This window comes from Marmota monax, unplaced genomic scaffold (assembly GCF_021218885.2).
Source record: "Marmota monax isolate L192 unplaced genomic scaffold, Marmota_monax_Labrador192_F-V1.1 WCK01_AAM20220418_F8-fsc00012, whole genome shotgun sequence".
In the NCBI taxonomy this organism is placed as follows: domain Eukaryota; kingdom Metazoa; phylum Chordata; class Mammalia; order Rodentia; family Sciuridae; genus Marmota; species Marmota monax.
In genome coordinates, this window is record NW_026695227.1 from 33,585,320 (window position 1) to 33,601,994 (window position 16,675).

The following is a 16,675-nucleotide window of genomic DNA, read 5'->3' on the forward strand; positions in this document are numbered from 1 at the left end:
TGGGTTAGCACCAAAAAATAATCATAATTGACTGGGGCTGTAGTTCAATGGCAGAGTACTGCAGCCATCCCTGAAAAAATATATAAATAAATATAATAATAATACAAATTATACACCAAGTAGAACACAGAGAGTATGTTAATGTGGGGTTAGAGGCAATAAGGACTGGCAGGGGGGGTAGGGGAGGAGTCTATGCCCTCATTCCCCTCTCCTTGATAGGGCATTTCTGCCCCTGCTCTGTGACCATCCCTGTCTCTCATACACACATACCCCTCCTTCTGGTCTCTTGAGGACACATGCTCCCCATCCACCTCAACTTTGGCCAGACACTAGAGAGGAGATTCCACCTTGCTCCTTGAGACTGTAAGTACAGCTGGGCGAACACCAGGCAGCCTCACCCACAGGAACCCCCAAGGCACTGTGGTCCAACAGAGTCTGCTCTGCTTTGTCCCCAGAGACAAAGGATTATGCCAAGGTTTACACAGGAGGAGAGCCAGGCAGGAGAAGAAGCAAGGGGACAGCTCTCTGGAGGAAGTGGGCAGCATGCTGACAGAGGAGGATGAGTGGAACCTGGTAGGCAGGTAATAGGGACAGAGAATGGTGGCAGGAGCACCAGGAGTAAGGGCTTATAGAGCCACCTGCCCTGGGCCTAGGAGAGCTCACCTTCCAGAATTAAAGCAAGGGAAATTTTGGAAGGAGCCAAGACATTATGAAGGGGGAGAAATTGACTTTGAATTATGAAAATACCTCCTCCTACACACTTGGAAATATACTTTCTTAAATATATTAAAGCAGGTATCTCTGGTTCATAAGTCATAGAGGAGCCAGATTACCCACCCTGCAGACTGTGAGCCTGCAGATAGGTTTATTTCATGCATAGTAAGTTCCCTCCCTCAGTGTGTGATTCATATCATATCCAGATGCACCAGGCTCAGAACGAAGTCTGGTATCTCTCACTTTGCCTGCCCTGTCCAGAAGAAATGGGGTAAGTAGGGGGGTCCAGGTCTTGAAAAAGACATGTGGGCTGCCCCGGGACAAAGAGAAGGTGAATGGAAATATCAGGGCCTGCAATCCCAGCACACCACTAAATTTTCTCTTCCTTCCTATAATAGCAGCTCCAAATGGCCCCGTCCCAGCTTCCCAGAGAGATGCCCCTGAAACAACCCAGGAGAGGCCACTGCCTCCATTGTCCCTCTTGCATCCTCCCACACCCAGGAATCTGTGCAGGTCTGCACTCAGTGCCTGATTCCCAGGTCCTGACTTATAGATGGGTGGAGGTGGAGGCCTGGGTCCAGTGGCCACAGGAGAGAGAGGAGACACTCTGGGGAAATTCTGTGAGTGGACTGAACCTCTGTGGTATCCCCGTGGGCCCAGTGTACTTGTTGCAAACCATCCCCTGCGCTCAGGCACTGTCCCTCTAGCTGCTCTATTCCCTACTCCTGCTTCCCAGGCTCAGGTGAAATCCTGCCTCAGCCAGGTGGCAGCCACAGAATCCTTCCCTGGACAGTGCCAGGACCTCTGGCCCAGAACAGGTCATCATGTCCTGTGCTACCCAGGAGGCAGGGAAAGTTTTTGGTCCCGGTCTGGTGTGGACAAAGCCCCTGGCCAAGCATGGACACACCACGCAGGTCAGACAACTCCAGGACTGGGAGATGAGGGAGGGTATCTCTCACGGCTCCCTCAGTCCCACCATCCTGGTCCTCACTCAAGATACTCTGGGCTCTTGGAGCAGACTGTGGCAAAGGTTGAGGGGGAGGAGTCGGGAGATAAGTATGAGACCCTGACCTCTCTGCCCAGTCCTGTGAACAATCCACACACTAATCCCAAGACTGTCTTTAAATCCCTCTCTTGCCACTCCCTCACCACTCTGTAAACACCTTTATGGCTTCCCATTGTTAAAAGAATAAAATCTGATCTTATCCTTGCATTCCAGCTCTCACACCTCCATTCTGTCTCCTTCCTTAACTCTCTAGTCTCCTCCTCTGAACCCTTGGCCACCTGAACTGACCCCAAGCTGTGTTTCCTAAACTGCCTCCTGCCAGGAGTGCTTCTCAGCCTGTTTTCTGCAACCACACTACTCTCCAGGCTCACAAGTCACACCTCCTCCCTGAGCCTCCCCCATAACTAACTCCACTACACTAATTGTATTAGCACCACTCATCCAGATTGTTCCTTTACTACTTGGGAAACCTGGTCCCAGCCATCCATGCCTCTGGCCTCTCTGTTGTGTGGGGCATAGTTTATTTGAGTAAAAACATCAGAGCATCGATGGTCCGCTATTCCCTCCTAGAAGGGAGGGAAGAGAATCCCATAGCAGGGATGAAAAACTTCCAGCTTGAACCCAAGAGATGTCCACATACTGATTCAAAATGAGAGGTCCCCCTCTGGTTTGCAATGCCTGTATTCTGTGTTAGAGGAGGAAAGCCACCAAGGACACAGAGAGAGAGTCCCAAAGGTAGAGACAAAAGCTGGAGAAAGAGAGATGGAACTTAGAATCAAAGACTGCAGGGGCTAAAGGGGCCCTGAAACTAGGTCCTGGGAAAGAATGTGTGTCATTGTAGATAAAAGAAAATGGAAGCTTCCTGGGGAGGAGGGGTGTCTGGTCTTATCTGATGTTTACATTCCAGAGGGTCCTGCTGCTTCTCTTCTTAATTAGAAAATACCTGCGGAGTGTTCCTCCTGCACGATGCAGGGACAGAGGAATTCTGGAGCCTCCCTCCCTCCCAGACTTGCCCCACTTCGCCTCTGACCACCCCTGTCTTGCAGTGTGGGTAGACTGATGGGAGCAGGGGTTCGGTCTTGATTTTATGTTTCTTTGTCTATGCAGGCCACATCCCTTGAGATGAATTCCTTGAGGGGTAACGTGAGAGGGTCTGAAACTATCAAGACACTGCAAGAAAAAAAAAAAATGTCAGAACTAGCTAGTGAGACAAATAGATTGAGATTGTCTCAATCTGCCATACCCTCCATTACCCCACCACCATCATTAGGTTAAGGGAGCTGACACTACCCCACTCCTCCCCCAGCTGTCCTACCATGTATGTGTGAGACACCATGCCGGGGCACAGACACTGCTGTGATGGTCTTTGTCCTCAGTATTAGATGGTAAAGTCATGATCCAGCACTAACCATGCCATGAGCAGGGAGAGACAAAGTTGTCTTAGAGGACTAGGCAAGTTCCCAGAAAAGCAACGATAATTGAGTGGCCCTTGAAGGACCCATAGATGGTGAGTGGGGCTGTGAGACAGGGAAAGGGCATCTTAGGCAGAGGGAAAAGTCTGGGCAAAGTTCTGGATCCCATCCTCTCCTTAAACCATCAGATGACTCCCTCTCCCCCTCACGGAGTCTCACCGACTCTGCTACATCCTTCCCATTAGCCTTCAAGCATGTTCTAATATTGCCTGCCTTAGAACATCCTCTCTGGACATGGCCCTCAGCAGCTCCTTTTCCAGCTCTCCTGTTTCTTCTCACAGCTGAGTGACTCACATTATGCTGGAAAGAGCTCTGCATACCTCTGCTCTCTATTCCTCCCCACCTCACTCTTCAGCCTCAGTTTCCATAACTCCTCAGAAGCTGCACTAGCCAAGGTTCCAGAGACTTCCATGTCAGTGGCCACTGGGCATCTCTTCTTTCCTTGACCTCTTAACTTCCAGCAACATAGCACTTCCTACTTTTGGAAACTCTCCTTCCTGGTAGCCTTTATGCTTCATGGCAGATTTTCCTTCTCAGATGATCCTCTTTTACCCTAATCTGTAAAGGCTGAGTTCCCCAGGCCTGGGTCCTAGGCCCTCTTCTCATTACTTGTACTATTATATCTCCGTCTGTTTCCATGACTTTAATCACATCTTCCGCATACCAAAGCCTTCCGAATGTAAATGTCCAACTAAGTCCTTTCTGAAACCACCTGTGAAACTTTCTGCTTGATGCTTCCTTTCAGATGTCTCTTAGGCATCTCAAAGTTAACCTGTTCAAAACTGAATTATCAGTCTTAGCCCCCACCAGCTCCTTCTTAATTATGGCTCACTTAGAAAATGGCAAGCCAAGAAGGAGTGGTGCATGCCTGTAATTTCAGTGATTCAAGAGGCTGAGGCAGGAGGACCACAAGTTCCAGGCCAGTCTCAGCAATTTTAGCAAGGCCCTAAGCAACTTAGTGAAACTCTGTTTCAAAATAAAAATAAAGGGCTGAGCTAGGGCTGGGAACATAGCTCAGTTGGTAGAATGCTTGCCTTGCATGCACAAGGCCCTGGGTTCAATCCCCAGCACCACAATAAATAAAATAAAAATGGGCTGGGAATATGGCTCAGTGATAAAGCCCCCAAGGTTCAATTTCCCCAGTACCAAAAAGAATAGAAAGAAAAGAAAATGACAAACCATCCAGCAAATTGCTCCTGCTGGAAACCTGGGAGACACATACACACATCTTATGGGCATTGATCTCTGAGCCTCCCACATGCTCAGCAAGCACTTCCCTGCCAAGATGCACCTCCCCAGCTGGGAATCATATCCCACACCTACTTCTTGCTTACGCCTCCCCCAATCCCAGGCATCTAATGAACTGATAAGTCTAGTTCCAAAGCTTGTCCAAATCTATTCCCTTCTCCCCACCTACACACCAAGTCCAGGCTGCAGCCACCTTTTCTCAGTACGACCGCAACACCTTCCTAACAGGTCTTCCTGTGGTCACCATAACCCTTCAGCCTTCTGCCACACACCATCTAGACTGGTCTTTAAAAATAAATCTCTACTACAGAGTTATAGTAACAGAAACTGCATAGTATTGGCACCAAAACAGACACATAGACCAATGGTACAGTATAGAAGACACAGAGACAAACCCACATAAATACAGTTATCTCATACTAGACAAAGACATCAAAAACATCCATTGGAGAAAAGATAGCCTCTTCAACAAATGGTGCTGGGAAAATTGGAAATCCATATATAATAAAATGAAATTAAATCTCTATCTCTCACCCTGCACAAAACTCAGTTCAGTGTGGATCAAGGACTTACTTCAGCACTAGAAGAGAGACACTGCACCTAATATAAGAAAAAGTAGGCCCAATTCTTCACCATGTTGGCTTAGGAACTGATTTCCTTAACAAGACCCCTAAAGCACAAGAAGTAAAATTAAGAATCAATACATAGGGATGGAGTTGTAACTCAGTGGTAAAGCACTTGCCTAGCATGGATGAGGCCCTGGGTTCAATTCTCAGCACCACATACAAACAAATTAATAAAATAAAGGTTAAATTTTTTAAAAAATCAATAAATAGAATGGAATCAAACTAAAAAGCTTCTTCACAGCACAGGAAACAATCAAGAACATGAAGAGAGAGCCTACAGAATGGGAGAAAATTTTTACCACATGCACCTCAGATAGAGCATTAATCTCCAGGACATATAAAGAACTCAAAACACTTAACACCAAAAAAGCAAATAATCAATAAATGGGCTAAGGATTTGAACAGACACTTCACAGAAGAAGAAATACAATTGATAAACAAATATATGAAAAAAATGTTCAACATTTCTAGTGATTAGAGAAATGCAAATCAAAACTACAATAAGATTTCATCTCACTCCAGTCAGAATGGCAGTTATCAAGAATACAAGCGGGCTGGGGTTGTAGCTCAGTGGTAGAGTGCTTGCCTTGCAGTGTGAGGCCCTGGGTTCGATCCTCAGCACCACATATAAATAAATAAAAATAAAGATATTTTTTAAAAAAGAATGCAAGCAACAATAAATGTTGGTGAGGATGTCGGGGGAAAGGCACACTCATACATTGCTGGTGAGGCTGCAAATTGGTGCAACCACCATGGAAAGCAGTATGGAGATTCCTTAGAAAACTTGGAATGGAACCACCATTTGACCCAGTCATCCCACTCCTCAGTTTATACCCAAAGGACTTAAAAGCAGCATACAACAGTGATGCAGCCACATCAATGTTTATAGCAGCTCAATTCACAATAGCTAAACTATGGGGCTGGGGCTGTAGCTCAATGGTAGAGTGCCTGCCTTGCACATGTGAGGTACGGAGTTTGATCCTCAGCAGCACACAAAAATGAATAAATAAATATATTTAAAAAATAGCTAAACTATGGAACCAACCTAAGTGCCCTTCAACAGATGAATAAAAAAAAAAAAAAGAAAATGTGGTATATAAACACAATGGAATAGTACTCAGCCATAAAGAAGAGTGAAATTATGTCAGTAAATGGATGGAGCTGAAGAATATCATACTAAGTGAAATAAGCCAATCCAAAAAACCAAAGGTTAAGTATTTTCTCTGATATTCGGATGCTAATTCACAATACATGTGGGGGCGGGGAGGGACAGGGAAGAATAGGAGTACTTTGGATTAGACAGAGGGGAGTGAAGGGAGGGTAGGGGGTTTAGGGGTGGGAAGGACAGTGGAATGAATCGGACATTATCACCCTATGTACATATGATTACACGACCAGTGATTTTTACATCATGTACAACCAGAAGAATAAGGAGTTATACTCCATTTATGAATGATGTGTCAAAATGCATTCTACTGTCATATATAGCTAATTAGAACAAATTTTTTAAATTGTATTAAAAAAAAAAAAAGAGCCAGTGCAGTGGTGCATGCCTGTAATCCCAGCAGCTCAGGAGTCTGAGACAGGAGGATCACGGGTTCAAAGCCAGCCTCAGCAACAGCAAGGTGCTAAGCAATTCAGTGAGCCCTGTCTCTAAATAAAATACAAAATAGGGCTGGGGATGTGGCTGAGTGCCCCTGAGTTCAATCCCTGGTAAAACAGGGGGAAAAAAAATCCTTCATTTGCCTAGTGAGTGTACAGCCTGTCACCTCTTCCAGTCTCCCTGCTGCTGACCAGCCTTCAGCAACAATGGGCTTCACTTGCTTCTTCTAACCAGCCACATTTTTTTCTAGCCCAAAAGACTTGGTCCTTTCTGCCAGTTTCATCTCTCTCTCTCTCTCTCTCTCTCTCATTCTCACACATACACACACCCCTCAATCATTCCCCTTCCATCTCATACTCAGAGATTTCTCTCTCTGATCTTTCCTTGAATTTGGGGAAGGGAATGGGGAGGAGAATGGAGAATGGGGGACAGAGAGAGGAAATGGTATAGTGAGGTTCAGAGCCAGAAGCTGTGGAAGGAACAGTGGGAGCTGAGGGCTGGTCCCTTTAATCATTCCAAAATCTGCCGTGTTTGAGTTACTCTGTTTTGTCCCTGTTGTTTCATCGTTGAAATCATCAGATTTTTTAAAAACCTCTGATGGCTGTTGACTGGTGACTTATGGGCCTTTAGAAGCAGCCCTTACCTTCCTCTGCCCCCTGGTGGCCACCTATGTGCAGAGACGTTTGTTCCCGTGTAACCCTGGGCCAATATGCTGAGCTTTGATTTCCTGGCACATAGCACCACCACTTGGACAAACTGCTAACAGTCACTTCCAATTTCTTTCCAATCTTCCTCCAGCAGAGTTCCTAAAATCAGGGCCTCCTGAAGTGCAAGCAAGTCTCTGGAGCCTCCTCTGTGCTTGAAGTTCTGGAGAATCATGCTAGAGGTGTAGCTAAAATGGCAAATGACCTGGGACCGTGGCAGAAACCTGTAATCCCAGCAACGCAGGAAGCTAAAGCAGGGGGATCACAGGTTCTGGGCCGGCCTCAGCAACTAAGTGAGACCCTGTCTCCAAATAAACTTTAAAAAGGGCTGGGGATGTAGCTCAGTGGTAGAGCATCCCTGGGTTCATTCCCTAGTACTGGTAGGGGGAAGGGATAGCCATGACCATGGTTTAGGAATCAGTGAACTGGCCATAAGAATGTCAGGCATGGCCCCAATTCCTGTCATCTCACTTGTGCCAAAGCTATCCCAGGTTTCCTGGTTCTGCCCCCATCCATCCTCTCCCCATACATCTCTCATCCTCCTTCAAGCTGGGGGGCTGGCAACGTCCACCAACTCCTCCTCATGCTCATATTAACCCAATCTTTAATTTCTGCCCATCTGTCACCACACTTAAAAAAATAATAAAGATTTTAGTTTTTCCTCATTGCAAAAGCAAGACATGTTCATTGTAGAAAATCAGAAAACCCAGATGAACAGAAATAAGAGAAACTTTAAACTTTCAAAATACCACCACCTATGGGCAACCATTTTAACACTTTCAAGAATTTTAACGTAGTTTTTGTTTCACAAAAGTGAGATTGGTCATACCCAAATGTACTGTAAGTCTAGACTCCTCTTTACACAGAACATATATAATGGGGATATCTTTTCCTGTCAATAAATATTCATCTACACAGATACTAAAATTATCATTTTTATTGACTGATTGATCATGTACTGGGGATCAAATCCAGGGGTGCTCTGCCACTGAACAACATCCTCAACCCCCCCCCCTTTTTTTTCCTCCTATTTATTTTGAGACAGAGTCTTACTAAGTTGCTGAGGCTGGTCTTGTACTTGCAATCCCCCTGCCTCAGCCTCCCAAGTTTACAGGGAATGTGCCCTGGGATTACCGGGGTGTGCCACTACACCCAGCTCAAACTGTTTTTGTGTGCTTTTGTTTTGTTTTTGTTTTTATCATCGCCATGTATGGGCAATTCTAAACAAGGTTGGGATAAAATACTCCCTTGAAAAAAATCTTTTCTTGGGGCTGGGATAATGACTCAGTGGTAGAGTGCTCTCCTAGCATGCGTGGGACACTGGGTTCGATCCTCAGCACCACATAAAACTAAACGAATGGAATAAAGGTATTATGTCCAACTACAACTAAAAAATAAATAATTTTTAAAGATTTTAAAAAATAAAAAAAATCTTTTGTTGGTCCAAGTTCTAAACAACTGCTGTAATTACTGTAGAGTGTTTGTTTTTGTTTGTTTGTTGGTTGGTGCTGGGGATTGAACCCAGGGCTTTATGCATGCAAAGCAGGAATTCTACCAACTGAGCTACATCCTCAGCCCCATTAGCATAGTTTTAATAATAAATGTAAGTGCAAGATCCCAATTAACATACCCTTATTACTATCTTTTAGAAAACATTATGGGTATGGAAGAAGTTAATTCAGAGAATACCCCATGTTTATCACTATACCTATTCTTTTTGAGAGTAAGTTTGTAAGAGTTGAGAATTGTTTTAGTCAGCTTTTTCACTGCTATGACTAAAAGATCTGACCAGAACAATTTTAAAAGAGGAAAAGTTTATTTGAGGGTTCACCGGTTTCAGAGATCTTAGTCCACAGAAGGTAAACTCCATTCCTCGGGGCTGGAGGTGAGACTGAACACCATTGGTGGGAGAGTGTGGCAGAGGAAAGCACATCATGGTGATCAGATAGCAGTAGATAATAATAAACCACAACAACACAGATACTGTAAAGAAATAGCACTTGACCCCTCCAATTCTGCCACTTGGTATGATCATCTAGAATGTTAACTTGTGTTAACGATAGTGCAAGCCATGTGCCATGATGCATCTTGTAATCCCAGCAACTTGGGAACTTGAGTCAGAAGGATTGCAAGTTCAAGGCCAGCCTCAACAATTTAGTCAGATCCCATTTCAAAATAAAAAATAAAAAGGGCTGGGGATGTTGCTCAGTGGTAGAACATCCCTGGGCTCAATCCCCTACACTGCAAAATAAACTAAAATAAAACAAAACAACAGTGCAAAGTGCAAAACAAGTCAAGTAGAAAGATTTTTGGAAAGTAAAAGTGTCATACAGATTCAGAGTAAAGGTGGCAGATGTTGATTATAGGGTTAATTTCATGCATATGTGGACATGTGACCAGATGTAAGTTCCTAGAAGAGGGCTGCTCTTCACTGGCTCTCTTTTGAAAAGAGTCAACTTCCATTTCTATGTGAACCCCAAGTCCAGCACAGATAATGAGCATGCGAAAGGTTTGGAGCCAAGCCACAGACCCAGATATGACACTTCTTTCGGGGAACAGCATAGGCATCACAACCCAGTGTTAGGGAAGCCAAGTCAAGAAATGCAATCCTAGGGAGCTAACCTATTTCCCCACAGAGAATGTGCTGTCCCCTGCCCTCAGCTGATATCCTGTGATTTGGCTATTTCTGCATTAAAAAAAAAAAAACACCCCATGACTTAAAGGTTTAAATGAACAACCATTTATTAATGCACAACTCTGAAATTTTAGCTGGGTTCAGCTGGGCAGTTCTTCTGCTGGTCCCACCTAGAGTCACTCATGTGGTTACAGTCCTCATATAGCTAGCAGTTAGCAGGTGAGGTAAGTCAGGGTGCCTCCCTTCTCCCTGTGGCTCTCTAGCAGCATCACCCAATTTCCCGACCTGGAATGGCAGGTCTGGAGGGAGTAACAGCTGAATTTGTGCACTCTTCTGAAGTCTGGGCTTCAGAAGTTACTTATCACATATTTGTTGGACAAAGCAAGTCTCAGGGCAATTCCATATTCAAGGAGTAGGAAAACAGACACTACTTGTTATGGTTGGGATATGAGGTGTCTCCCCAAAACTCCTGTGTTAATGCAGATATAATCAATGGTAGATGTTTGGATTATGAGAGCAGTAACCTAAACAGTCCTAAGAGCAGGAGACAGAAATTTGATACGCTAGACAGGGCAGGGACTGCCATTGCAACAGTTCCACGTTTCCTATTCCGGCCTGTCCAGCTTCACCTGACAAAGTTTCTAATGAGCTTAATCATTAACAGTATATGATCAAGCAGTGATCAGTGCACGTTCAACAACCTGATTGGATAAGGGGCGGAAGTTGACAGAGTATCTCATTCTGATTGGATGTAGAAACTCCCCTCCCTAAAAGTCATTAGCCAATAGTTTTAAAGGTTATCTCCAGCAACGGTATAAACCTCTAGACCGCCCTACCCGGCTGCAATGATCTTTGGACTCTTGCTAAAATTCCACTTTTTCGGTTTCTCTCACTTTCCATTGTCTGCCTCATTCTTTGGTTCTTTGGATCCTGGTGACAAAGAACTTAACACCTCGTTAAACCTCACCTCCTGGTTTGAATGGACTGAGTAGGCGTTAACTGTATAGGCGGGTGGGACCTGCTTGGAGGAGGTGGTGTACTGAGGACGTACCCTGGGAGGTTCCTTGTAGCTGCTTCCCTCTGTCCCCTCTCTGCTTCCTGACCACGCCATGAGTTGATCAGTTTTCCTCCTTGGGGCCTTCTGCCCTGATATGCTGCCTCATTTTGGGCCCAGAGGGATGGAATCGGCCATGTATGAACTGATACCTCTGAAATCATGAGCCTTAAATAAACCTTTCCCCCTCTAAGTAGTTCTCCTCAGGTCTTTTGGTCACAATGAGCGAAACGTAACTAAAACACCACCTTTTGTTGAAGAGGCTTCAAATTATTTTGGTTGTATTTTTCACTCTATGGCAAGCTTTCTAATCTATCATTTGATAATCATCACCAATCAGCCAGCCTGTAGTTATTGAATACCCAAAGACTAGACATGGTACTGGAGAGTGAAATATAATCAACTCTAAGATCCAGTCTGTGTCAGAAAAAGAATGTGAATGACTTATGACATGAGCAAAATATTGCAGGGCGTCTTTTCAGTGGAATGTTGGGCTTTGTCTAAGGACCCTTAAGTGTAATTGATTTTGAAAAGGACCCCCCTGCACCTTCTTCTTTTCTTCTGTAAAGGTTTATGCACAGAAAAAAACTGGTCCCTGGTGTCTGTTTTCTCATGGCAACCAGGACAATGGTCAGCTTCTCTCCAGTCAGCCTGCCATAGATGTCAAATCCAGGGCCATGTGCACTGTGACTCAAGCAGTCTACTAACTGAACTATATCCCCAGCCCCTCACCCTTTTCTTAATGAACATGACAACCAGTTTGACCTTTTGTTTCCTATCTCACAGGAACTTGGTGTGTTTATTTTTTTCAATGTTATTTTTTTATACCTTTATAAAAAATATTTATAAATTATTTTTTTTCATGTGGTGCTGAGAATCAAACCCAGTGCCTCACTCAGGCTAGGCAAATGCTCTACCACTGAGATACAACCACAGCTCTTATTTTGTTAATATATTTTTTAGTTGTAGATAGACACAATACCTTCATTTGATTTATTTATTTTTATGTGGTGCTGAGTATTGAACCCAGTGCCTCACACGTGCTAGGCAAGCACTCTACCACTGAGCTACAACCCAGCCTCCTGGTGTGTTTATTTTATTTCTTATTTTAATTGTTTTGGTTTTGTTTCTTTTATGCAGTGCTAGGGTTTCGCACATGCTAAACACACACTCCAGGTGAGGCACTCACAGCAGTAACTATGCCTGGGCTTGCCAACATTCTTGGTAGTCACCTTGTGGCCCTTGCTGAGGCTGATAGCCATGGAGTAGTGCAAAGCCATGACTGTTACTCTTCAATGCCTTCTGTGACAGAATGGTGGTTGATTTTTTTTTTTTTTGAAGTTTATAAAAATATTTTAAAGACTTCCAATAGGATTTCAACATCTGACTTTCAGATACACCAAGAAGACTGTCCCTGTGTTCAGTATAACCTTTGATTGTTTTTTACTATACTTTTAGTTCTGTGAGTTGGAAAAACTGATAGTAATACAAATGATTATGGATGTAAATGCAAATGAATTTTTTTTCTATTGATAGGAAAATGGGTTTCTGCTGGGTATGATGGCACACACCTGTAATCCCAGGGGTTCTAGAGGCTGAAGCAAAAGGACGGCGAGTTCAAAGCCAGCCTCAGCAACTTAGTGAGACCCTTAGAAACAAAACTTTGTTGTTGTTTTATATTTTTGGTTTTTTGGTTTTTGTACAGCAAGACCCTGTCTCTAAATAAAATATAAAACTGTGTTTTTTGCTCACATTCTTGGTGGTCAATCTCAGGTACCAAAAAGAAAAAAGGAAAAAGAAAAGAAAAATGGGTTTCTGCCAAGTAGAAAATATGATTATAAATATTCTTTTTATTACCTCCACAGTATTAATCAGTTTTGTACCTATTATGATTGCCTATAAATGTCTGCTCTTCAGATTCTCCTTTCAACCTTTTTTTCCCCCAATACTGAGGATCAAACCCAGTGCCTCACACATGCTAAGCGAGCGCTGTACCACTGAGCTACATCTCCAGTCCTCCTTTCAATTACTTTTTTTTAACAATTTCCTCCTAATTGATGAGTTAAATAAAAATTCGATGTGTTTACTTCATAGTTGTGCAAGAGTCATTATTTTACTTCTTTGAACTTTTTTTTTTTTTTTTTTTTGGTAATGGAGATTAAACCCCAGAGCACTTTAGCCCTGAGCTACATCCCCAGTCCTTTTTATTTTGAGACAACTTCTCCCTAAGTTGCTGAGACTGGCCTCAAACTTGCAATCCTCCTACCTCAGGCTCCAAAATTACTGGGATTACAGGTGTGCACCACTGAACCCAGTTGAAAATAATCCTATACGTTTCCTCATCTGTAAAATGGCAATAATAGCAAGAGGTCCTCCTCATAGGATTTTTAGACAGATGAAATTCGATTTGATGTGTATAATTACAGTACTGAACTCATAATAAGTCCTGGTTGTTTTTTTTTTGTGTGTGTGTGTGTATGTGTGGGGGGGGTGGTTTAGATGGGGTCTGTGTTGCCCAATTTGGTCTCAATTCTCCTGCCTCAGCTTTCAAAGTAGCTGGGACTATGAGTGCATGCCACTGTACCTAGCCTAATAAATTCTTGATAAATATTAGCAGCCAGACATGGTGGTGCATGCCTATAATCCCAGCATGTCAGAAGGCTGAGGCAGGAGGAACCCTGAGTTCAAAGTCATCCTCAGAAACATCGAGGTGCTAAGCAACTAAGTGAGACCCTGTCTTTAAATAAAATACAAAAATTGAGCTGGGGATGTGGCTCAGTGGTTGAGTGCCCCTGAGTTCTGCCCCTAGCACCCGCCCCCCAAATAAATAAATAAATATTAGCTGGGAATGTGGCTCAGTTGTTAAGCACCCTGGATTCAATTTCCAGTACCAGATAAATAAATAAATAAGATAAATAAATAAATATTCTTGTTTTTGTCAAAGGACTTAGAATTTAGTTGGAACTCGCATCTATTCCTGGAAGTGCAGCTACTTGACGCGAGCGTGACGGCTTCAAGGTTACTTTGTGGAGCCGGAGCGCTGGCCTCGAAGGGCTTGAGGGCCTTTGGTCCCAATGGGGTGGCCGCCATGCGCTCCATGGCTTCTGGAGGTGGTATTCCTACTGATGATGAGCAGGCCACTGGGCTGGAGAGGGAGGTATTGATGGCTGCAAAGAAGGGACTGGACCCATACAATATACTTGCCCCAAAGGCAGCTTCAGGCACCAAGGAAGACCCTAACTTAGTCCCATCCATCACCAACAAGCGAATTGTGGGTTGCATCTGTGAAGAGGACAACAGTGCTGTAATCTAGTTCTGGCTGCACAAAGGCGAGACTCAGCATGCCCAAATTGTGGAACCCACTACAAGCTGGTTCCCCACCAGTTTGCCCACTGAGCCTCTGCACTCACTCAGAATACGCTGTAAAGTTTCTTCTTTCCAATAAATTCTAGTCATTGCAGTGGCTCCTCCCATTTAAAAAAAAAAAGAATTTAGTTGGAAAATCATCTGAAACAGCGAACAAAGACTTTAAGAACACCGTTAAGCTCTAAACTGTGAACCAAAGGCTATTAATCCCAGTATTCAAAACAGGTTAATAAAGAACAGAGTCCTTGCAGAAGGCTTTCTGGAGGAGGTGTGGTCTTTGAAGGACCTTGAAAGTTGGGCAAAGTTTGGATAAGAGAAGAAAAAAAAAAGACTATCCCAGACTAGGCAAGGATCTAGGGCTGGATGTTTTTGCCCACCACCAAAAAATTTCATATGTTGAAGCCTGAGTGTTGGTGTTTGGAGGTGGGGTCTGTGGGCTGTAATTCTTTCATTAGGGTGGAGATCTCAGGAATGGGATTAATGCCCTTTTAAGAAGAGATGGGAGAAGACTTGTTTCCACTTTCTGCTCTCTGCCACGTGAGGATACAAGACAGCCACCTGCAAACCAGGAAGCAGGTCTTCACTAGACATTGGATCTTCCAGCATCTTGATCTTGGACTTTCAGACTTCAGAACTGTGAGATATAAATGTTGTTTCAGCCATCCAGTCTATGGTCATCTGTACAGCAGAACTGACAAAGACATGAGATCAAGGTAGGAGAGAACATAACTTGACCAAGCTTTGTGATGAGTTTATTCCTAGCTCCCTCCTGTACCCTGTTTACCCATGATTTGTCTATCAGCACACACACACACCACTATCATTTTATATATTCATTTCTCATTTACATACAGACAGACATACAATAAAAAACTAATCAGGTGAATTGTTTCCTTATCCACTAAGAGCACCTAATCAACTGTAGGTTTATAAACTCCTGAGGGTCAAGGGGTTGGGTTCCTTCCTCCCTCCCTCCCTCCCTCCCTCCCTCCCTTCCTTCCTTCCTTCCTTCTTTTTGTTTTGTATTTTTGTTTTTTTGTACTAGGGATTGAACCCAGGGGCCCTTAACCACCGAGCCATATCGCCAGCCCTTTTTGTATTTATTTAGTTTCATTGAGTTTCTTAGGGTCTCTGAGGCTGGCTCTGAACTCTCAATCCTCCTGCCTCAGCCTCCCAAGCTGCTAGGATTACAGGTGTGCATCATTACATCTGGCAGGGTTAGTTCTTTAGTTGCTTCTCAGACACACCTGGCACTTAAAAGTGTAGATTGGAACATGAGAAGGAAAAGGGGGAGAGTGTTAACATGCTACAAACATGCCCTAATGAGCACCCCCAAACTGTCTTCTGGTTGGGTCCAGAGTTGAGTTTGAGTTTGAACTGCTTCACTGCAAATCTCTCGTCACAGCTCCATCAGTTCTTTCTTTGACTAACCTCTCCAACCCAAGAGGTGAGACTGGCATTTTTAGTGGAGGAGGCTGGATTTACACAAGAAGCCCCACCCACACTCCCCCAGCAGACATCCTCATCAAAACCAAAAGGTACAGTAACTGTACAGGACACAGGAGAAGAGGAAAACCAAACATGTATAAAATACCTTCTGCAGCTTATCATCTGATTAGGAGGATAAAATGAAGCAAGTACACACCTAATTGGAAGTCAGGCCAAAGGGATGTCTTACAGATATGTCTTGAAGTCTGTTATGCCTCCAGCAAAGGCTTGGGCTAGACTGAGAGGGTAGGCATGCTACATTAAGGAAACAGTGGGCAACATGGGAAGCTCTGGGTAGGACAGATATTGAGGATGACAGATAAGGTTCAAGAAGGAAGCAGAAGGCTGGCTCAGTGGTACAATGCTTGCCTAACAGGTATGAGGCACTGAGTTTGATCCTCAGCACCACATAAAAATTAATTAATTAATTAAAGGTATTGTGTCCATCTACAACTAAACTATATATATATATATATAATATTTTATATATATATAAAATATTTATATATATAATATTTTATATATAAAATATTTTATATATAAAAAATATATATTTTTAAAGCACAGCTTTAAAAAAAAAAAAGGAGGAAGAGGAAGCAGAGCTGGGCATGGTGGCACACACCTGTAACCCCAGCAACTCAGGAGGCTGAGGCAGGAGGATTGCAAGTTCAAAGCCAGCCTCAGCAATTCAGCGAGCCCCTGAGCAATTTAGTGAGAGCCTGTGTCAAAAAAAAAAAAAAATGCTGCTGGGGATGTGGC

General features: G+C 43.7%; 1 protein-coding gene across 1 annotated transcript; it reads left to right on the top strand.

Moving 5' to 3' along the window:
- Positions 1-543: 543 nt before the first annotated feature.
- LOC124087389 (cytochrome c oxidase subunit 5B, mitochondrial-like) lies at positions 544-14,458 on the top strand. The gene is given in 3 exon segments (XM_046436281.1): positions 544-573; positions 14,052-14,400; positions 14,403-14,458. Coding segments are annotated over 3 exon segments (435 nt in total).
- Positions 14,459-16,675: the final 2,217 nt, after the last annotated feature.